This window comes from Tribolium castaneum, chromosome 6 (genome assembly GCF_031307605.1).
Source record: "Tribolium castaneum strain GA2 chromosome 6, icTriCast1.1, whole genome shotgun sequence".
Classification (NCBI taxonomy): Eukaryota; Metazoa; Arthropoda; class Insecta; order Coleoptera; family Tenebrionidae; genus Tribolium; species Tribolium castaneum.
The window spans coordinates 2,066,417-2,086,292 of NC_087399.1; the positions used below are offsets into that span (position 1 = coordinate 2,066,417).

General features: G+C 35.1%; 3 protein-coding genes across 4 annotated transcripts; 2 read left to right on the forward strand and 1 right to left on the reverse strand.

Annotated features, from left to right (window-relative positions):
• Positions 1–86: 86 nt before the first annotated feature.
• S6KL (S6 Kinase Like) lies at positions 87–19,525 on the forward strand. 2 transcript variants are annotated; one of them, XM_064357438.1, is made up of 9 exons: positions 87–224; positions 290–408; positions 465–565; positions 1,164–1,383; positions 1,460–1,583; positions 1,634–1,741; positions 3,724–3,882; positions 6,235–6,323; positions 19,135–19,525. In XM_064357438.1, the coding sequence occupies exons 2-9, from the start codon at positions 322–324 to the stop codon at positions 19,414–19,416; spliced, it is 1,170 nt and encodes a 389-aa protein (XP_064213508.1). In that variant the 5' UTR covers positions 87–224; positions 290–321; the 3' UTR covers positions 19,417–19,525. The 2 variants fall into 2 exon arrangements, with proteins under 2 accessions (XP_064213508.1, XP_971928.4); XM_966835.5 differs by lacking the exon at positions 87–224 and having other exon boundaries at positions 231–408.
• Positions 3,917–6,185, forward strand: Atg101 (Autophagy-related 101). The gene has a single exon (XM_961247.4). It carries the CDS (start codon positions 4,068–4,070, stop codon positions 4,728–4,730), a length of 663 nt encoding a protein of 220 aa, XP_966340.1. The 5' UTR covers positions 3,917–4,067; the 3' UTR covers positions 4,731–6,185.
• LOC660559 (uncharacterized) lies at positions 8,088–9,674 on the reverse strand. The gene is made up of 2 exons (XM_971257.5): positions 9,522–9,674; positions 8,088–9,193 (listed from the first exon to the last, which is right to left on the reverse strand). Exon 2 carries the CDS (start codon positions 9,190–9,192, stop codon positions 8,317–8,319), a length of 876 nt encoding a protein of 291 aa, XP_976350.1. The 5' UTR covers position 9,193; positions 9,522–9,674; the 3' UTR covers positions 8,088–8,316.
• Positions 19,526–19,876: the final 351 nt, after the last annotated feature.

The following is a 19,876-nucleotide window of genomic DNA, read 5'->3' on the forward strand; positions in this document are numbered from 1 at the left end:
ACGTGTTACCGACCGAGCGGATCAATTGATTATGTAGCGCTTAATTCGCTAATTCGTTAATCAATTGTTTAATTAGTAATAACTGATTAATGTGTGAAGACAAATTACTCGCAATCGGTGTGTTTTTTTGAATTTTGTGGTGTTTTTGTCGTTGTTACGTGCGTGGCGGGGTAGGTGCCTGCAATGCCGGCGCGTTTCGCATTATGTCAAAAATTTTGACAAAGGTTTATTACCTTAATTTTGAGGTCAGAGTAGAGTGGAAATGTTTGTTGTTTTCGGTGGGAAAAAGGGCCCCAGTCGTCACCTGCCACTGGTCTTTACATGGGAAATACAAGTCCGAGGCCCCCAGCTTTGAATCAAGACAGTGTTGACGGTGTTTACACACAAAGACGTGAGGATTCATGTCAGGTATTCTGAAGCGCGAATAACCTGTGTTAATGCGTCACAAAATCCAAAATTTTCAGAATTTGAGTACGAGTTCGAGTGGACGGTCGTTTGCGAGTGTTAACAGCCACCAATCAACCTTCAGTGTCTCGAGGCCTTGGTCGCGGGTCTCCAGACGCAGGTAATTTTTGCGTATTGTCATGATTTGGGGGACAAAGGAACCGCAGATTCAATGACAACGCTTTTGGGGTTGATTGAACTCAGCCAAGACGCAAACCCTCGCTCACCCCGACGCCAGTGGCGTGCGGGCCTGACCCAATAATTTTTGCTTGTTTTGGGCTGTTTTATTATTGTTTACTTTTATCACATGTATGAATAAGCAAAATGCGGCCACCTGTCAAAATCTGACTTTTGTTTTGCGATTGGTCGCCAATTTTCACTAATTACGCAATTTAGGAAATTTCACTAGTGATGATAATTAAGTGAGATTGGTGACCTTGGGAGAATTACTCTAATTCTCAATTTTTTATTTGGAAAATCAAACGCTACGCCACTGGTCGTTTGTGTGATTTTTTTATCAGTGGGCTTTGACCAGTGACGTTTTGACAATTTGACAAAACAAAAATGAGGTTAAGACGCTCAAAGTTAATTTTTCGTGTTGTTATCACTAGTTTGGCGGGAGATAGACTATCTCTAGGGTCATAATCCGTCAGGCCTCCCCAATTTCAAGGTCGTTTGTGGAGTTATTTATGGCCTCTATTGTTGGGGTTTGCTTGCAGGTGGAAGGAATCGACTCTAACTTTACCGTACGAGTCGAGCAAAACCGCTTGGCCTGTTTCGCAAATCGAGTCGTTTTTCTTGCCCGAGTTTCCGTTTCGTAGCGAAGGCAAGCATTTTACGAATTTGGGCGAAATAAACAAAGGGGCGTTTGGCAAAGTGTACAAAGTGAGCGACGAGAAAGGGACGCTTTACGCGCTCAAAGTCTTATCTAAATCTAAGGTGAGATTATAAATATGCGTAAACTTGACCCAGTTGTGATTCGAGTTATCAACTTTTTCGGGTTTTTATCTTATAGATTATTAGAGAGAACGCTGTACAGCAAGTTAAAGACGAAGTGAGGATTCAGAGGGTGTGTGGGCATCATCCGTTTATCGTTGATTGTCCGTTTCATTGGCAGAGTAAGAAGAGGTTGTTTATCGGTAAGTTTTTGTATTTTTGGCGAGAGTGGTTGTGTAATTGTGGTTTTTAGTAAGTAATTACGTTGCCGGTGGGGAACTTTATGATTTATTGAAGACTTACACCGTCCTTCCTGTGGCTTTAGTCAAGCTTTACGTTGCACAATTGGCCCTTGCTCTTGGTGAGTAATCGCCAGTAAATGTTTGCTTGGTAATCTTGAGATGAGGAATTATGGTAATCGGGGTTTTGCATTTTATTTATTTGGACAAATACTAAATATAGACAGATTGGGCTTAATGGTTATAAAAATAGAATTTTATTTCTGTGTAAAACTGATAAAACATTGATTTTATTATATTACGCAGCTATTTTTTTAATGATAATTAATTAAAAAGATGGGTAACAGTGTCACTTGTTTTTTGTTTTCTATAGTTTTAAAATTATTTTTCAAACGGTAGTTTTTTATCAATAAAAAAATAAAAACTGAAGATTTTTGGAGGTACATATTTTACCAGTTTGTTCATTTTTATTTAACAAATAATGTAAAAAAAATAATTGATAAAACTGTTAACTGCCACAAATGCTTACAGGTTTTAAACATTTTTTTTTTCTTAAAAGAAATAATTTAATTACTTTGACGCTCGTTCGTGGTAGCAGCAAGTGACAAACTAAATAAAATTAAACGGCACATCAGTCACAAAAAAATATCTATTTAGGTAACTATTCGAACGTGTGAGCAAAGAGGCTTGCGCGAATCATTGATATTTATTTAACATTTTTCTGGATACGAAAAATATACGGAGAGGTGTATTTTTAATGTTTCTGCGAAACGTATTTCCAAGCTTATTTTTGAGCAAATACTCGAAGTCTCTAACATATTTTAGTTCGATTTATAAACACGAGTTTGTGTGAAAATTCGTACACATTTGAGATAAAAATAATCCATGGCATCTTTTGCATAAAAATGTACATTGCATTCTTACTGTAATATGTATTTATTAACGTATTTAAACAATCAGGGAAATGATCAACAAGGAAATAATTTTGTAATAGTTATTTTTTTATTTTATTTAAAGGAAATGAATTGCGGAAATTATTTTTTTTAAACAGTAAAATCTTTCAACAAGGGGACACTGATGGGGATTTTTAATGTTTGTTGTTCAGAGGTGTCCGTTATTCGGAGGTGTCCCTTAAGGGAGGTTTCACTGTAATAAAATAATTTGCTTACACAAATTAATCATAATATTAACAAAGCACATACGAATTTAAAAAAATCATCAATAGAAATGTTTTCTAATTTTTTTAACTAAAAGAATGATGGAAGATTGGAAAATAATAATAGAGAATTGAAAATCAATGTTCGGGGAAAAGCAATAAAAATTGTGGCGAAATATTAAATACTGGTAGAAAATAAATGTTAAAGTATTTCTTAAATAATCAAGGGTTATTTTACAATAATTAAGTTCAACAGAAGTAGTGCAGCAGTTTGCTGATCTCAGGCCAACAGCTATTACGTTTTCTCACGTGTAAATTTCGATTGCGTTTTTTTAATCTTGTTTAATGAACGATGTTTTCAAAGTGTACATTTTTAAAACAAAATTATTTTGTAAAAAATGTTAATCTCCAGTATAAGGAAAAATGTATATTTCTTCCTAAAATGTTATTTGGAAGTCTAATTTAAACAAAATGTCCAGTCTCCAAGACATTAAATACAGAGTAAAATTAAATTCTCAGTCTGACTTAATGTGTTTTCATTAAAAAAAACACGTTTTATTATCTTTGTTACGCATTTAATAAAACTATTATGATAAAAATGTTTATTTCATTTAATTTTTCAGAAATTTTTAATAAAATTGTAATACCTCCACCACATTTATTTATTTTATTAAAGATCTCTAGCCTTGAAATTTTGGAAAAAAACTTTGCAAAATGGTGAAAAGTTAATAAATTTTGAGATTTCCATTTTGAACCGTTCACTTGTCTTTTTCTTTAAAACTTTTTTGGTGTTTATTTTCTCTGACAGTTAAAATGAATGAATTAGACATTTCTAGTATTTTTATCTCGTGTTATTACGCAAAATTGCTATCAGAGATGACCCAATTTGCAACAGCCGACTTGTTTGAAGTTGGCTGAATTCTCTATTAATTAGCGTGTTGTTTTCAGATTTTTTGCACAACGCCGGCGTGATTTACCGCGACCTGAAACCGGAAAACATCCTCTTAGATGCCTCTCTCAACGTCCAATTGATTGATTTCGGCCTTTCGAAGTGGTTGCCATACGGCAAGACAACGCGTACGATTTGCGGCACCTTTTTATACATGGGTATGAAATCGTTCCACGGACCAATCAAATCAAACTAATTTCTCGTGCAAAAAACACCAAATTTTAGTTTACACACGTGTCAAATATTCACTCAGGTTTAACGAGCTGTGATTTAGTGTTGTTTGCGTCAACAAACTCTTAATTAATTTAAGTGATCGGTTTGTTATGTCGAATTAAGCGAAAAAATGAACGCCAGATCTCAGATGTTCGATTTGGCGGTGGAGGGCCACCAAGCCGACGAAGCCGTTGCTAGTATTTTCCACACAGTGTTGTTTCATCGAACGCATGGAAAGTTCCTCTACAGCACGGAAGGGAGCTATTCCATCGGAACGATCGGCTACACCGATGTAGATTGCGACTTTATCGACCTGACTTACGTGTGTTGTTCGTCGAAACGGCTCGATGAGACGCTCAAACGTGAGATAAGTTTATTTAGCGAACAATTGCGGGGCAACGAAGGCACTGGCATGGGTCAGATTAGTTTGGAGTTCTTCCAAAAGAAGCCACGAAGCCGGTGGTTGTTCCAACCGGAGAGCATCCCCTGGGAGGTGTGGACGGTGCGTCTGGAGCTCATCACGTTGGCCAGTGAGGGCGAGAGACAAGTTTACAGGGAGCAAATGGGGGAATTACTCGCCGACAAAATTTTCTCGATAGCTGAAATTATGAATCGGCACGATTATTTGCCGAAAATGCCGAGTCAGTCCGAGTTGGATTTGATCTTCGATACGTCGTATCCCGATTGTCAGCCCTACTTGTTTAAGGTGAATTATTCAATTTCGGGTCCTTCGTCAGGCTCTTCGGTCGGCTCGACCGTTAAGAAGTTAATCAAAGAGACTCTAGCACTTTAAAACAATTTTTTCTAGTAGAATTTGTCAATTAGGACCGCTTCAGCGATTTTTCTTTTTTCATGACGTTGTTTGAGATTTTTTCGCTAGGGTAGTAGTTTTTAGGATTATTTATTTTTAGTTTGAGGGTGCAGCTGTTTTCGACGTGATTTTTCTAGTTTAGTTTGTCTACGGAGGACTATGGGTTAGGAGACGGAACGGGATTCAAAATCTGGACCCAAAAATCGTTTTAATTGATTTAAATTCAACCAAGTCACAAAGTACTTGCGGAACAATGCAGAAATGTTGAGTTTGGCATTTTTAACAAAAAACTGCCGACTAAAATTTATTTCTTTCAAAACGCTGCGAATACGGTTAAAGATACAAGAAAAATTTTAGGAAGAAAGTTGTAGAGAACTAAATTTTCTTTAAAAAAGTTCGCGAGACCATATCCTTATCTTCAACGGTTTAGGCCCCAAAGACGCTCAAACAACGAATTTGTTTTATTTTACCGGTGGTTAAGTAACGGAACGCTAATTTCTACCTAAACCGTTGAAGATATAAATATGGTGTCGCGAACTTTTTTGTAGAAAATTTAATTCTCTACAACTTTGCTCCTTACACTTTTGTTGTATCTTCAACCGTATTCCCAGCGTTTTGGTAAATTTGCGACGGTGCGCAAAAATTTGCGTTTCACCTTATATTTTTGCGAACGCTGTGAATACGGTTGAAGATACAAAAAAAGAGTAAGGAACAAAATTGTAGAGAATTAAATTTTCTACAAAAAAGTCCGCGACACTATTTTTCTATCTTCAACGGTTTAGGTATAAATTACTTTCCAAACTTGACCACCGGCAAAATGACGCAAATCCGTCGCTTGGGCGTCTTTGAACGACTTTGGGGCCTAAATGGTTGAAGATAGGATGGACTTTTTTGTAGTAAATTTAATTCTCTACAACTTCGTTTCTTCCACTTTTTTTGTATCTTCAACCATATTCTCAGCGTTTTGACATTAAGAGAACGCTCGAGACGGGGACGTTTTTGCACGTCGTTTCGCCTCCTAGCCCTTAGACATCCGTAGTTTTGTCTTAAATTAAGTTACTAATCGCATAGTTGCGGCGCAACGAATCATTTTAACCGTAATCTCAGTGTGATCTGACTGTGGGTTTGTTTTTTCACCTGGTCGAAGTGCGTTTGTTTGGGGGCGAAGTTGCGAAGGCTAGTGAAGGATTTCGCTTCGATTCGGGTGGAAATGCGGGCCGATGTTGCCGAACCAAATAAGTGATGGGAGAAATAAATTTATGAATTTTTAGGTACGGCACTGTTAAGTATCCAGGCCCGTTGTGGCACTTAAAAAACGGCACACGTCTTCGATGTATATTCCTCAAGTTCATGTAAATAATTGTGAATAATAGTTTTAGGTTTAGAATGAATGTTGTGATTTTGAGTCGTTCATTAATAAAGACTTTATTTATTTTATGTGTTATGTGATTTCTTTTTTCCTGAATCCTGGTCCTGTTTGTTGCAGCTCCGGAGGTATGGACGGGGGAGGAGTATGGGCATGGAGTTGATTGGTGGAGTCTGGGAGTGATTGCCTGTGTGATGCTGACCGGGAAGGTAAGAGAGCACGCGCAACCACTCACTATTTTCAACGTTTAAGACTGAAATCAAGGAAATTACGGAAAATTTATTGGTAATCTTTAATTGTTCAAAAAAACTACTCGTAATTCACTGCAAAATAACTGCTATCACTGGTGATTTAATTTTTTTTTCAAACTGCAAACACAACTGCTATATAGACTTTTTTAAACGAACTATTTTTGTGAAACATACAAAGTAAGACCGATTTCATTTTATTTTGGCGAATTTTTGAAGAGTGTTTTGCCTATATCTGAGGTTTATCAGATTCAAAAATGAACTAAATCATCTGAAACAAAATAAAACTGGATTTAATTTGGTAATTTTTCGGTCTGTTTTGAGAAATGTCTTAATTTAAAATTTTAGCTCAGAACATTTTTCGAGCAAATGTTGTGGTTTTTCAACTTATTTTGACAAAATATCGCCTAAAAACGAACTTAGTTGAGAGAAACTAACATCAGTTTCCACTTATTTTGTGAATTTTAGCTGTCTTTTGATAAACTTTTGCAAAATAAATTAGTCAGAGCCAAAAAAGGTAAGACAAGATCAATTTCGATCTATTTGGTGATTTTTCATCGAACTTTAGGTAAGTTTTTCGAAAAAAATAGCATTTCTATCTGAAAAACGTGCTCAAAAAAGCAAAAATAAAATCATTTTAGATTTAAATTGGTGATTTTTTTTTAGAAAAATTAGATTTTAACTCTAAAACGAGCTTACATGCCCAGGAAAGGCAGAAATAGCATTTCTTTTGGCTAACATTTATGGTTCTACTAGTGGTCGTTAGGTCAGGTCAGAGGCTGTAGATGCGACCTGAAAACTCTGGCACTTGGGTGATGGCATTACCACCATACGCATATTTTTTATATTTTTTTTTATGGTTCTTATACAATCAATCAAATCTCTGGCTTAAGATTTTGAGAGATATTTTCCTTACTGGCTGCAAATTGTGTCAAAACATGAGGATAAGGAAAAAGAACATTTTATTTTACTAAATTTAGTGATTTTTCACTCGTTTTTTACAAGAAACAGAAAATAAACTTTAAACACGTGTATAATTATTTGAAAAATATAAAAATACACATTTTTTGTCCAAGCTTTTGAGTTTTTCGGTTTATTTTTGAAGAAATTTCTTAAAAAAAACGGTCTAAATCAAGTGAAGCTAATCAAGAACTAACTAAATCGCGTAAAGGAAGTTAAAAAACATTGAGTTAGCGAAATTAATAATCGAAAAAGACAAAAATAATACCATTATGTGATTTTACGGCTTATTCTTAAAGAAATTTTGCGTAATAATTAGGTTTCTGGTTGGAAAAAGTCGTTTTCTGACCAAATCTTCAAATTTTATCTGATTATAAAATAAATTTTTGCAAACAAACGAATTTTTTTGAAAGTGCCGAACTAACCATTTCCCACAAAACTTCTCATTCATTTGATGATAAAATTGATAAACGAAAACGTAAAGTTTAAAAAGCTCCAGCTTGAAAACTTTCAAGGAACAAAACAATCAAAATTTTTATCCACTAATTGCCGTTTAATTAAAAAATAATGAAATAAGGACTTTATAAACTATCGTATCACGTCCTGTGTGTTGCTCGCTCCCATCCATGGTCCGGGATGGGTTTCTTTTTTGCACTCACCGTGCAGCATTCCATCGACGGTCAAAGACTCGCTGCTGCTGCATCCGAACATGACCAAATAAGGTCTAGCTACTAGGGCAAGAAGAAAGAAATAAAACAACGACCGTATTTATAAAACTTTATTGAAAGCTTTAAAATACTTAAAAATTACGGGAAATTTACGGTGGAGCATAAAAAACAACACGGTTTTTACAACAAAACACGGCGGCGTTTCCGGTTGAGCGACATAAATAAAAAAAATTACTCGAGTTCCGGTTGCCCAACTATTCCCAAATATTTAAGTTTTATTTCCAATCGGAATAAGGGGGCAAGCGGATCTCGTCAGTCATTCATATTCAAGAACTTGCACTAGCCGGCTCCGGTAGTTTTTCCGGTAACGCCTCGTCTTTCTTCGTAGCCACTGCTTCGGCTGCTGGTTTCGGTGCTTTCGGGGCCTCCGTTTCGGCCTCAGCTTTGGCCTTCTTCTCGATTTCCTTCTTTTCTTCGGTTGATTCTTCGATTTTCTCCTCCTTTTTCTCTTCTAGTTTTTTCTCAGGCTCTGGCTTGATTTCTTCCTTGATTTCTGGTTTTGCTTCTTCGGCCTTAAGGGCTGGGAGGGCCAACGGTTTCTCGATTTTTTCGGTGGTGGCTTCCAGGGGCGGCGAGGTCTCGGCCTTGGAGGCGGGCGCGGGGGCGGACTCCTCAGCCACCGCCACCGTGTTCTTGGCGGCTTGGACCACATCGGAACCCTCCATGATGAGTTTGACAGCAGGGACGCTTTCTTCTTTCTTTTCTTCGATCGGTTTCTTTTCTTCGATTGGTTTGGGTTCTTCGATTTTCTTCATTTCGGGTTCTTGGGGTTTTTCTTCGGGTTTGGGTTCTTCGATTTTGGGTTCTTCGCGTTTGGGTTCTTGGGTCGTGGGGTTTTCATCTTGAAGGGGTTTGCTTTCGTTGCTTTCTTCGCTGCTGCTGCTGCTTTTCTCTTCGCTTTCTTCGCTTTTGGCGGGTTCTGTTGTGGGTCTGGCTTCTTCGCTGGGTTTTTCGGTGGATTCTTCCGAAGATGACTGGGAGGAGTCGTGGTGTTGGTGCTGATGGTGGTGGTTTTCTTCGGATTTGGCGACTGAGGAATAATCAGCGATGACTAGAGGTACACCTGATTTATTTTCTTCACTTTCGGGGAGTGGTAGAGCCAAAGCGGTGGCTACCAAAAAGAGGCCCACGATTAGTTTCATCCTAAAGGGAAAAAAAACACATTTAACTGACAAAAAATTAAATAATTGTCAAAACATTGCGATGGCAACTCAATTCTTTTTTTCTAAAGGGTCAATAAACTGGAACGAAATTAAACACAACAAAGGGTCCATTCAAGGCAATTAGATAATCGCAGGAAGGAGTGATTGCGTCTTGTACTATGCTTATTATCATCATCAGCGTAGCCTTCAATTGTTGGCAATTTTCATTGTGGCTTTTGTTGGTGGAAATTAAAAAAGTGCGTCAATGAACCGGGAATTTTGCCATGACCTGGCATTGAAATCGTTTCGGAAAATCGTTAGTTTCCTACCTGTTGGTCGTCTTCTTGTTCTGCTGATTGGCGTTCGAAGTTTAACACAGCACTGGTCACTCGACAAGAGTTTGCTAAGCAGTCGGTGGTGGACAGTTATATAGGTTGTCATCCCCTCTCACCAACGGCATTAGGTGCATCTTCAATCCTAAGTCACGATTCGGTTCGCATTTGTTGCGAAGGACTGGAAATTTACTGTTAGGCTTTAACACACACCTTTCATCATTACAAAAATTTCTTTACGATTTTTATTCTTGCGATTTTGGATAATTAATCACCATTGCGGTCGGTAGACAAAGATGAATGATTAGAGGGTACAGGATTTGCGTGGCCTTTTTTTCAAAGGTCGATTTGTGCAATTTAATTTTGTGTGAGATAAGCATTGTTATTTAAATTGGATGCATTTCCGTCGTTTCGCACGTAATGCCAGCTTTAAGACGTGGCGTAATTACCACAAAATAATTAAAAAAATAAAGGAAGAAAAATCATCGGATTTGGCAAATATTTTTATTGCTTTGTTGTTGTTGGTGGAAATTGTTTTTCGAAAAGATCGTGAGTAACAAGTCATTTCACGGTCGATAATGAGGCGTATTATTCCGAGTAAATGCAGATTTAATAAAATTCTGCTACGTGATAATTAAAAATAGAAGCAGTTCGGATTGATTGTCCTTGACATCGTTGCAATTGGCTCGAAATTTTGCGTTTTAATTAATCCTAACAAGGAAAAGTTTTTTTGTGATACATTGATCAAACGGCTGAATAATTAAAAATTTTAATAACAAATTTCCTTGTTACTGCAGCTCGGAGGTTAAAAAGATGCATTTATTCATTTTTCTGCCAAGAAATGAGTGATTAAGATTTTACGTAAGCTCGCTCGTGGCGTTTCGTTTAAATGCCAAAAAAGTCCAGATCGTGTTGTTTTGTAACGCGAATCTTTGTTTGCCGCCATGTCGTCGTTTGAAATAAATTATTAAATGCATAATATCGGATATCCTTTCCCAAGTGGATCGAGTACACAATGCTAATTGAATAATACAGCCCCCCTCTCGACGAAATTAGCTCGGGATCGTCTTTGTTGAAGGCATTTTCTTGTAAGTACCGGAAGGAGGTGGCGATACGAGCTGACAGCTCGAGATAGGTACGACGAATTTTTTTAATTTGAAACTTACGTAAAAGCGCGTCATCTCGGAAGGTTTCTTATCAAAATTCGAGACACGGAACGCTTGAGTCATACGAAATTGCGTGACTTTGTCACTGCCAAGGACACACCCAGGAAACTATTTTCTGGACCCAAAATACCAGCATCTACAACTCGATAAATTATTCATGGTGTTGTTTATTTCAATTAATAAAGTATGCTGGAATGCAAAACAACTGCGATGGCGTTCTAGTTTTGCGAAAAAAGCAAGTGTAGTGACTTGGGATATTTTTTTTTAACTTAAATATTGGAATAAATCCTCATCTGGTCATTTGGAGGAGTAAAAGTAATTAGTGAAAATATCAACGACCATGTACGGTTTGTTCACTTTTCATTCGAGTTTGTTGTCATTTTTTTATCATTAGTTTCACCGGAAATGCACTTTTATTTACAAATTTTTTACTGGCCTAGTTATGAATGAAGATTAGTGCCATGACTGCTTTCAAATTACACTTATTTGCACGATTTATATGCCTTTACTGAAGATCATCAATCATCATTTGTTATAGATTATGATTTATGTTATGAGGCACTAATTTCAAAAATATACAGACTGAACTAAAAAGTAGTACCTAAAATTTTTTTTTAAATGCTACATTCTGACATCGTAATGATGAATTGTGACGTCATTTTTAATTTTTTTTAATGACCAACATTTTTGCTTACTATTTTAAACATTTGTTTCTTTCTGGTAATAAGAAAAAATAATAAAACTATTAAATATTGTCAATTTAACATAATGAGCTTTATCTTTTTGTTTTTGACTTGGAAAAATTCTGAAAAAATTCACATAGATGGAGAATAAAATTAAGTATTTAAGGCCAAACGCTGACTTCTATACGACTATTAGTTTTAGAGATATGGTGAAAAATACTTTTAGCAGACTCACCTTGTATGTAATTATTGACTGTTGGCAAACTGATTTTTATTTGGTATTTGAAGTGAAAATTTTGGGATTCAATAGTCTGTACTACATATTTTGCTTTCGAAAAATATCAATCAAATTAACATTTCACAAAAAAATAGTGAAAAAATAAAAAAAAAGTTGACAAAATGATTTACTAATTTTGTAATAAATGAATAATTCTGTCTCTGTAAGAGAACTAAATTAAAAAATAAAAAAACGATATTGGTATAAAATTTCATATTTCTCTGGTCAAATATCGACAACATTGAAGAGTAAAAACGTGATAAATAATAAAAGAAAAACGAAAAATGAAATAGCCAAAATATAAATAATTGTATAAAATTGTATAAACTTTTATTATCTCTTGCAAATTGTAGGTAATTTACTGATCCAATTTCATGAAATATTACCAACATCGAAGAGAGAAAACATGATAAACAAAATAAGAAAAACGAAAAATGGTAAAGACAAAATACAGAGAATGGCTTAGCAATATTTCGTATGTGAATTTGTCATGATCAGACGAGTTAATCATTTTTCCAAAAAGTGCGTACTTTCTTCAGAAATGTTTAATAACCCACCTGTTGAGAGCCACTGTGTGGTGGCGCATGGGCGTTTTTAGAATTTTTCAAAATCGTGGCTGACATGTTCCTTTGTGTGGGAGGTTCGAATCCCGATTCTGGCAAAAAGTTTTTGGTTTTTTTTTCGTAAAATTAAATAACAAAACACAAATTGAAATAGAAGAATTACGCCATGGACAAAGAAGTTAATTTACCTCTGCTGTTTTGGCAATAATATTAAAATTTACGCTATTTTTTTTATTTTAGTTCGGCGGTTCTCAACGTTTGGGACTTTAATTTCAGAACGATTTTTTTGGAAAACTATGTATTTTTGATTTACATAAATTTTGCTTAATCGATTTGTTTTTAATTTTTTTTTTAAATATAATTACGTAAAATCATTCAAACTTTGTTATTCTCTCATCTACTACTTTTTGAAACCAATTAAATCGTTTGATAGTTTGATCTGTTTTTGGAGCCATAGTTAAAAAAAACACCAAAATTATAATTTGCGTGATGAGAGAAAATCGATGTACAAAACTGAAGAAATTTTGAGATCACGGAAATATTTTGAAAAAAAACAGAGGAAATCTTGGGGTTTTGGGTAAATCAGAGAAAATCTTAATCAAATCAGAGGGTTTTTTATTCATCGAAATAACTTTAAACGGCCCTGATTTGGGCGCTTGCAGTTTTTCGTAAAAAAATGGCAAATTGTGGTTAAAATGGTTCAAGTGCTGCATCCTCGTTGATTGTCGACCTTGTATTGTGGCAATTGAAGCATCACGCCGCTGAAAATTGCTCTCGATGCAATAATAATGAATTTTCGTCTCCCAGTCGGATTGGAATTGGTGGTTGTTAGCGCGCGTTGTTGGTTTTAACTTTTCTCTTTGTATCGTTGTTCTTCTTCTTCATCGTCTTCATGCAACTACACGTTGGAAGATATTGCCTGCGATAACGAGCAGCGGCGCCAGGCAGGTAGTTAGGCGCCACCAGGCATTCGAAAACGATAAACAAGAAGACAACGACCAACTCAGCCAAGAGTTCGCACGGCCGTTATTATTACGCAGACGGATCGGAAAAAACGAACAAAAAAGCCGGATGCGGGCGCTGCGCGCAAATTCAATTTTGAAAAATCTAGACGGGTTATTCGCCCTTTTCGAAGGTCAATAGGTCGTGCGACAGTCTGGAGGAAGTGCTCCAGGTCTTTGAACCTCCGGCGAAGACGATGTCCATCCCAGGAGACTCTCAAGACTCGTTCGGTCGTGTCTATTTATAGTGTTAGAGGCTTTGGTTGGTCGACCTTTGATGGCCTCAAACCGATCCGACTAAATATACACCAGACTTGGCGGTAATTACGCTTTTTGCAAAAACGAAGCGAAATAGGAGAGGTCTCGCGGTTGCTCCCTGAGGCGCGCACCGGTGATTGCCTTCCGCTTTGATTATTGACCGTTCTGCGCCAATAACTGACATACTGTTAGTGAATATATGCGGATTATCTAGCTTTCTGATCATCGGGGAAAAACGGCAAACCTGTGCCAGATATGGACGATCGAGCCGTTTCAAAGCCACAAGAAAGGCTTTATGGACGAGACAACTGCTTCCAGAAAAGACTTAAGCACAATAGACGATTCGACGAAAAAGAAAAACAAACAAGTTTCAAAAAAGATAGTATTTTAAAAATTGCAACACCAACTTCAAAGAGAGAAATTCCACTACGCTGTTAAAGCACTCATTTGGGTGTCGTAATGGTCATTATGTCACTCACAGCAAAAAACGGGCTACTGGATCTTTTCAATTTTTTGACTTGAAAGTGTGCCTTTATGTCACTTTTCTTGATTACGTTTTTTTAAATAAAACTATGAAAATGTAATAAAAATTTTTCGTACATATTCTTGCCCAACACTACTTCAGTATTTATTTATACAATACAAAATAATAATCAAAAATTGGAGTTCGTCAGAGTTTGTATACCCATAAAAAAATTGGACTCGTTTTATAGAAAATAATTTGAAGGTGCAAAGTCTGTCTTTATCTCTCTAGGGAATTTTTGATTATTTTACTTTCCTTGGGTAGAAAAGACTTTGCACCTTCGAATCAGGAGAAAAAAATCATATATTATTAATTTTTTTATTTTGGATTATTTTAAAAATAAATACTTTAAATCATTTTTTTAGATACCTAGCATGAAAACATTTATTACGAAAGCTAAACACAAAAAAAATAGTTTTATTGTCGATCTGCTCGAAGATTTTTTTTTCAAAAATGAATCGCACTATAAATAACTATTGGCCAAACTTGCTGGTTTTTCTTTCCGGTGAAACAAAATCTTGCAAAAAAACAAATTTTTCTATACTCTAAATGAAAGTTTAAACTATTAAAAAAATAAACAAACATTTTTAGCAATTTCTACGAAATTTTTGATATCTTTTGAGAAAATTTTGTAAAAATAATCGATTATCAAATTACAAAATTTGCATTATCGTTTCTAAACGCAAGACTAACTCTACATTTTAGGCACAATTCGGCGATTTTTCGGTCTGTTTTTATCAAAATTTTGTAAAATAATTGTATTTTTGGGACAATAAATGACGAATATGACGCTGAAACAATGTCATTTTTGATCATTTTTGTGATTTTTCGAACTTCCTTTTTCTAAAATAACACATTTTCAATCCCATTCGGTGATTTTTGCATAATTTTTGCCAAGTAATTGCATTTTTGAATGAAAGACGTGCTAATGCAACTTAAAAATGGTAAAGTCATGTGATTTTTTCATCCAATTCATTAATTTTTCAGTCCGGATCAGCAAATTTTTTAAAAATCGAACTAATTTTGATTTTTTTTGGGTTAAATTTTTGGTGAGATTTCACTAAATAACTGGGTTTCCTCCTGAAAATGAGCTAGAAAATCCAAAAAAGAAATATAATATGTACCTCATGATCCAGTTTAATGATTTTTCGGTTTATTTTGGCCAAAATTTCTCAAAATAGTCGCGCTTCTGGTTAAATAAAGCAACAGTTGAAAAAGGAAAAATGAAATTTTTAGCTTATAGTTTGTAAATTTTCGTTCCGTTTTATAAATGCGTCAAAGAAAGCAAAAATAATAGGTTTTTTTGGCGCATTTGATTAAATTTGGCAAAAATTGCAATTCTGATTTCAAGCTGAAGTGGTTAAAACGCTAGAACATAGGATAATTTTTACAAAATATAAAAATTTTACGTCTCGTTTTAAGAAAATGGCAAAAAGCCGCCTTTTAAAGTGTTTAGGTGCTTAAAAAAGGCACAAGTAACGCAATTTCCGACGCATTTTGACGTTTTTTTGAGTAATTTTGACGAGAAAAACAGCAGCTGGAGATTTCCAGATACTTTTCCAAGACTATGATTAGGAAAATAGACATAAGTGCAAACTTTCAAGGGCACCATCTCATTAAAACACACAAAAAATGGGAAAAAGTGTTTTTTAAGGAAAACTACAAGACTAAGCTGACGTCAAAGGCGATTTAAACTCATCTCCATAAGTCCATAACGTTGTTTATTTTTCGGAAAGCCCATCTTCTGTCCTTGTTTTTAATAAATGCAAACGACAGTCGATCTCAAGCCGCCTGAAACGCTCCAATCAAATAGTGTAACACTTCCGTAAACACAAAACTGTACTTCTAACTCGTTACGTCTATTAGGTATTTAAAAGTTTGTTATCAAAAGCGTTCATCTAATTCGAGATAATGTAACTTAACAGTTATCACTGTCGGCGATTATTGAATTAAACCGCGCGAGATTTTTAACAGTTATGCCAAAACGACCAAAAATGACTTAATCTCCTCACAGTCGGAGGTCAAAAAAACGACTCCCCTTGACTTGACAGAAGTGCAAGTCACTTGAACCAAGTTCAAATTATCGAGAGTTTAGTCACCTTAACCCAACTCTGGTGAAAATTGCCTCGGAAACTGTTATGCCGCAGCCGAGGAAAAAATAAGTCCGTCCCTGTTTTCGAATTTCACTTGGCCTAAGGTGTGCATCTTTCTTGTAGATGAGGATGTGCCTATATGACCTTGCACGGTCAATGCTTCTAGTGATGTTGCAGCAACGTAAAGACGCTGCAGGGGCCGCTCACCATCACCTTTCCTGGACAAGTTGCAGTAGCCAGTGGCGTACCAAAAAATTACCATCAAAATGATGCGATGCGACACTGACTTTTCTATTTATAGAACCTTGCAAGCTGCCTTCCAGCCCATAATTATTACATTCACAGCTCTTTCTGTGATCGAAATGAGTTCCCATCTAAACGTGTTATTAGCTCCGATCGGGAAAAATGCACTTACGACTAAGACTTGATTCAAGCGACCTCACAGAAAACGAACAAATCTATACTCTTGTCCGGCTTTAAATAATAACAAAATACAAAATACTATCTCTAATTTTGAAAGAGTTCTTAGATCATATAAAAAAAGTGAGCATTCTAGATCCAAATTTGATTAAACCTCCAAAATCTAGTCATCGGCGTTTTTCCAAAGCACTCTTTGCAAAAACGATTTTTTCTTAATTTTCATCAGCACCTAAGATTCGATGATACCATGTTACATTGTTGTAATCAGAAATAAAAACACTTTTCAAAAATACAAAAATCGAATAAGGCGTCCGTAAGAAAAGCCAAAGTTGAGTGTTGTAACTCTGACATTAAGAAGGCCTTGGAAAATATGATGACAGATTTAGATTCTTTGTAAAAAGTGCCCAGTCAAAAACATCTAATTATTTTAGTTTTCGCTTGAAAAAATTAAAACGAAAATAACATTTCTGTTTTTTCCAAAAATTCAAAAAATGACACAACTTTGCCCTAATAACTGAGATCTTCATGGAGAAAGCTCGAAAAACGGACACGTTGTCTACAGACTGAGACAAAAATAACGCACAAAATACGTCTTGTTTATTGAATCATTAAAAAAAATATTCGAATATGTTGATTTTAATTTTTTAAATGCTTTTATTTTGACACCATTCGTTCTTAGTAATGACGTCATTTTGAATTTTTTTAATGGCAACTGACATTTTTGATTAGTGTTTTAGTTACTACTTAATTATATTAAAATGAAAGGCAAAAAAAATAAAAAAAGAAAGTTATTGAGAGTTTTACACAATATTTTCGTTCTTGCTTTATTGTACAATATAAGGGGTGATTGTTTTTTATATTTTTTTGTGTGTTTAGGTGTCATAACATGTGTTTTCATGTTAATTATACAAAAGATTATAAAGTAATGTAGTTATAAGTTTTAAAATTTTTTTTAATTAATCATTTTTTTTATTTCTATTCTCACTGTTTGGCCCCAATTGAGTAAATACTACATAAATTGGTCTAATTTTTTTGTTTTTTTTTAATTATAGTTTCTTACTTGGTGAAGTCTAATACAGTTTGTTCTCTTTAAAAAAAATACATAATTCTGAAAAACCACAACATTTGCAGCTCGAGTTAGGTAAAAATCAAAACGAAAATCAGTTCTGTCAACTCAAACAGCTACTTTTGGTCACCCTGCATTTGTTTTTAGTTTGTTTATTACAACAAATTCTTGTGTTTTTTTCTTTATTTTTTTGTCTCTTTCTTTAAATTTTCTCTTACTTCTCTTATTTCTTCTTTTTTTATTGTGTCTTTAATTAGATTTCTAATCAAAATGACAAACAATATGAAACTAAGAAACAGAATTTATATTTTGAAAATTAAAACAAATTTTTGTTTTTTTTTTCTTTAACTTTAAAAAATAGTTTTTTTTGCTACTTTAATTTGTTACTCCTACATTTGTGTTAATTAAGCTGAAAAACAGACGCAAAAGTTATTACTGTTGCCAACTTAATTTCAGAATCACTCCATACTGTTGAAGAAATGTGTTAGTCAAAATTTTATTCGGAATTATCCACATTTCAGTCCGGAAATCAAAGTTTTCTGTTTTTTCTTTATTTTTTGTTTTTTTTTGGTGTTTTTTTTTGGTAATTTATTTTATAACTACTTCCTTTTTATTGTCTTTTTATTTTTGGATTTTACAATTAAATTTTCTTGTTTGTGTTCTGTAACTTTATTTTGATTGTCAAACAATATACAGTGTCTTTAATTAGATTTCTAATCAAAATAACAAACAATATGGAACTAAAAAACAGAATTTTTATTTTGGAAATTTAAACATATTTTTGTTTTTTTATTTCTTTAACTTAAAAAAATAGGTGTTTTTTTGCTAATTTTATCCGGTATTATCCACATTTCGGTCCGGAAATCAAAGTTTCCGGTTATTTGGATGCGATATTTGACCGTCGTAATTTCCGCTTCGAACTTTTCCATTTTTTTGGGCGTCACTGTCCATGGGGGCCAGTTTTCCCAGCTTTATGGAAAGTCACCGTAAATGCGGGTCGAGGTGTCAGAAGTGCATCCACAACTTTGTACAAATAACACCAGCAAATAAACTGTTTGTTTAAAAGATTTGCAAACTAGTTCAGCGGCGGTAGTTACAGTTAGTCCACGATTAAAACGTCTTAAAAATTCTGTCAATCAAAACCTTGAAGCGTAATTAAAATGTTCGATTCAACGTCCTGTCCTCAACCAATGACCTATCTCATCTCGGATTCCTTCGCAGGAATGCAAGGATTTGAATAAATAATTGCTAAAACTTGATTTATACGAACGAGATCGTTTGGAATGTGGGCTAATCTTGACAGGTGCCAAAAATCGAGAAATGCCGATCGACGACCTCCTTTTTCAACAATCGCCGATTTTACGAGACAAAACACTCAAAAATGTTAGCGTACCGTTAGGTACTAACGAGTTTCGAAAATAAACTCTCCGAGGATTTTTATCTAGAATATCGCATAATTATGATAATTAAGCACTTGAATGGCGCGGCAGTAGCGGAAACACGTTCGTGTAATTTATAACTAATCATAATCGTCGATGAACAAGCTGGGATTTTTTACAGTATCCAAGCGCAGAGCCGGACTCGGGGCAATTCAGCACGGTGTTGCCCCAAGTGGGGCTCGACGGCCCGGCACGTGACCTGCTACAAAGGCTGCTGCAAGTCAAATCAGCCCAAAGGTTGAGGACTTTGAGGGCACTCAAAAATATAGCGTTCTACAAAGGCTACAGTTTTGACGACGTCAAGGATAGACAAGTTAACCCGAAAGAACTGCTCCCGGAAATTCCCGAAAAATTGGGGGATGACTTCGAGGGGTTTGACGAGAGTTTTGTGACCCAATTGTAGAATCCCTTTCCTGGTGATGATCCCGTTTCCCGAATCCATTCCCAAGGTAAGTGCCTCCTACTTTTCCCTTTTTTCCGTTGTGGTGGAATAATAAATAAGTGAAAAATTGCGAACGTGCTTTATGTCCCAAATGTGCTGCTTCAAGGGTGCAGTTTTTATTCATTGCAGAATTCTGATGAAATTTCCCACATTAGTTTGTTTAGTAATTTGTGATTTAAATGAAGCAGGAATGAAAAATGATTGTGTGAAAAAATTAATTCGCATTCGGATTTCGGTCAAGTTGAAAAATAAACATCTCGATGGAATAATGAAAATATGACTAACAAATCATTCATGGTTTAATTTAAAATATACAAAAGAGTCAGTGAAGGAGAAAAATTTAGCTGAAAAAGCAAGGACGGCAAAGGACAAAGGATATACTCATCGAGGTGATTTTTATAATTTGTTGTAAAAATTCCGC

What these genes read in the sequence shown, in the direction of transcription:
- S6KL (XM_064357438.1), top strand. Translation starts at nt 322, where the DNA reads ATGGGAAATACAAGTCCGAGGCCCCCAGCTTTGAATCAAGACAGTGTT. An exon ending in GACGTGAGGATTCATGTCAG is followed by an intron (nt 409 to 464) that starts GTATTCTGAAGC and finishes CAAAATTTTCAG; the next exon opens with AATTTGAGTACGAGTTCGAG. An exon ending in TCGCGGGTCTCCAGACGCAG is followed by an intron (nt 566 to 1,163) that starts GTAATTTTTGCG and finishes GTTTGCTTGCAG; the next exon opens with GTGGAAGGAATCGACTCTAA.
- Atg101 (XM_961247.4), top strand. Translation starts at nt 4,068, where the DNA reads ATGAACGCCAGATCTCAGATGTTCGATTTGGCGGTGGAGGGCCACCAA.
- LOC660559 (XM_971257.5), bottom strand. Translation starts at nt 9,192, where the DNA reads ATGAAACTAATCGTGGGCCTCTTTTTGGTAGCCACCGCTTTGGCTCTA.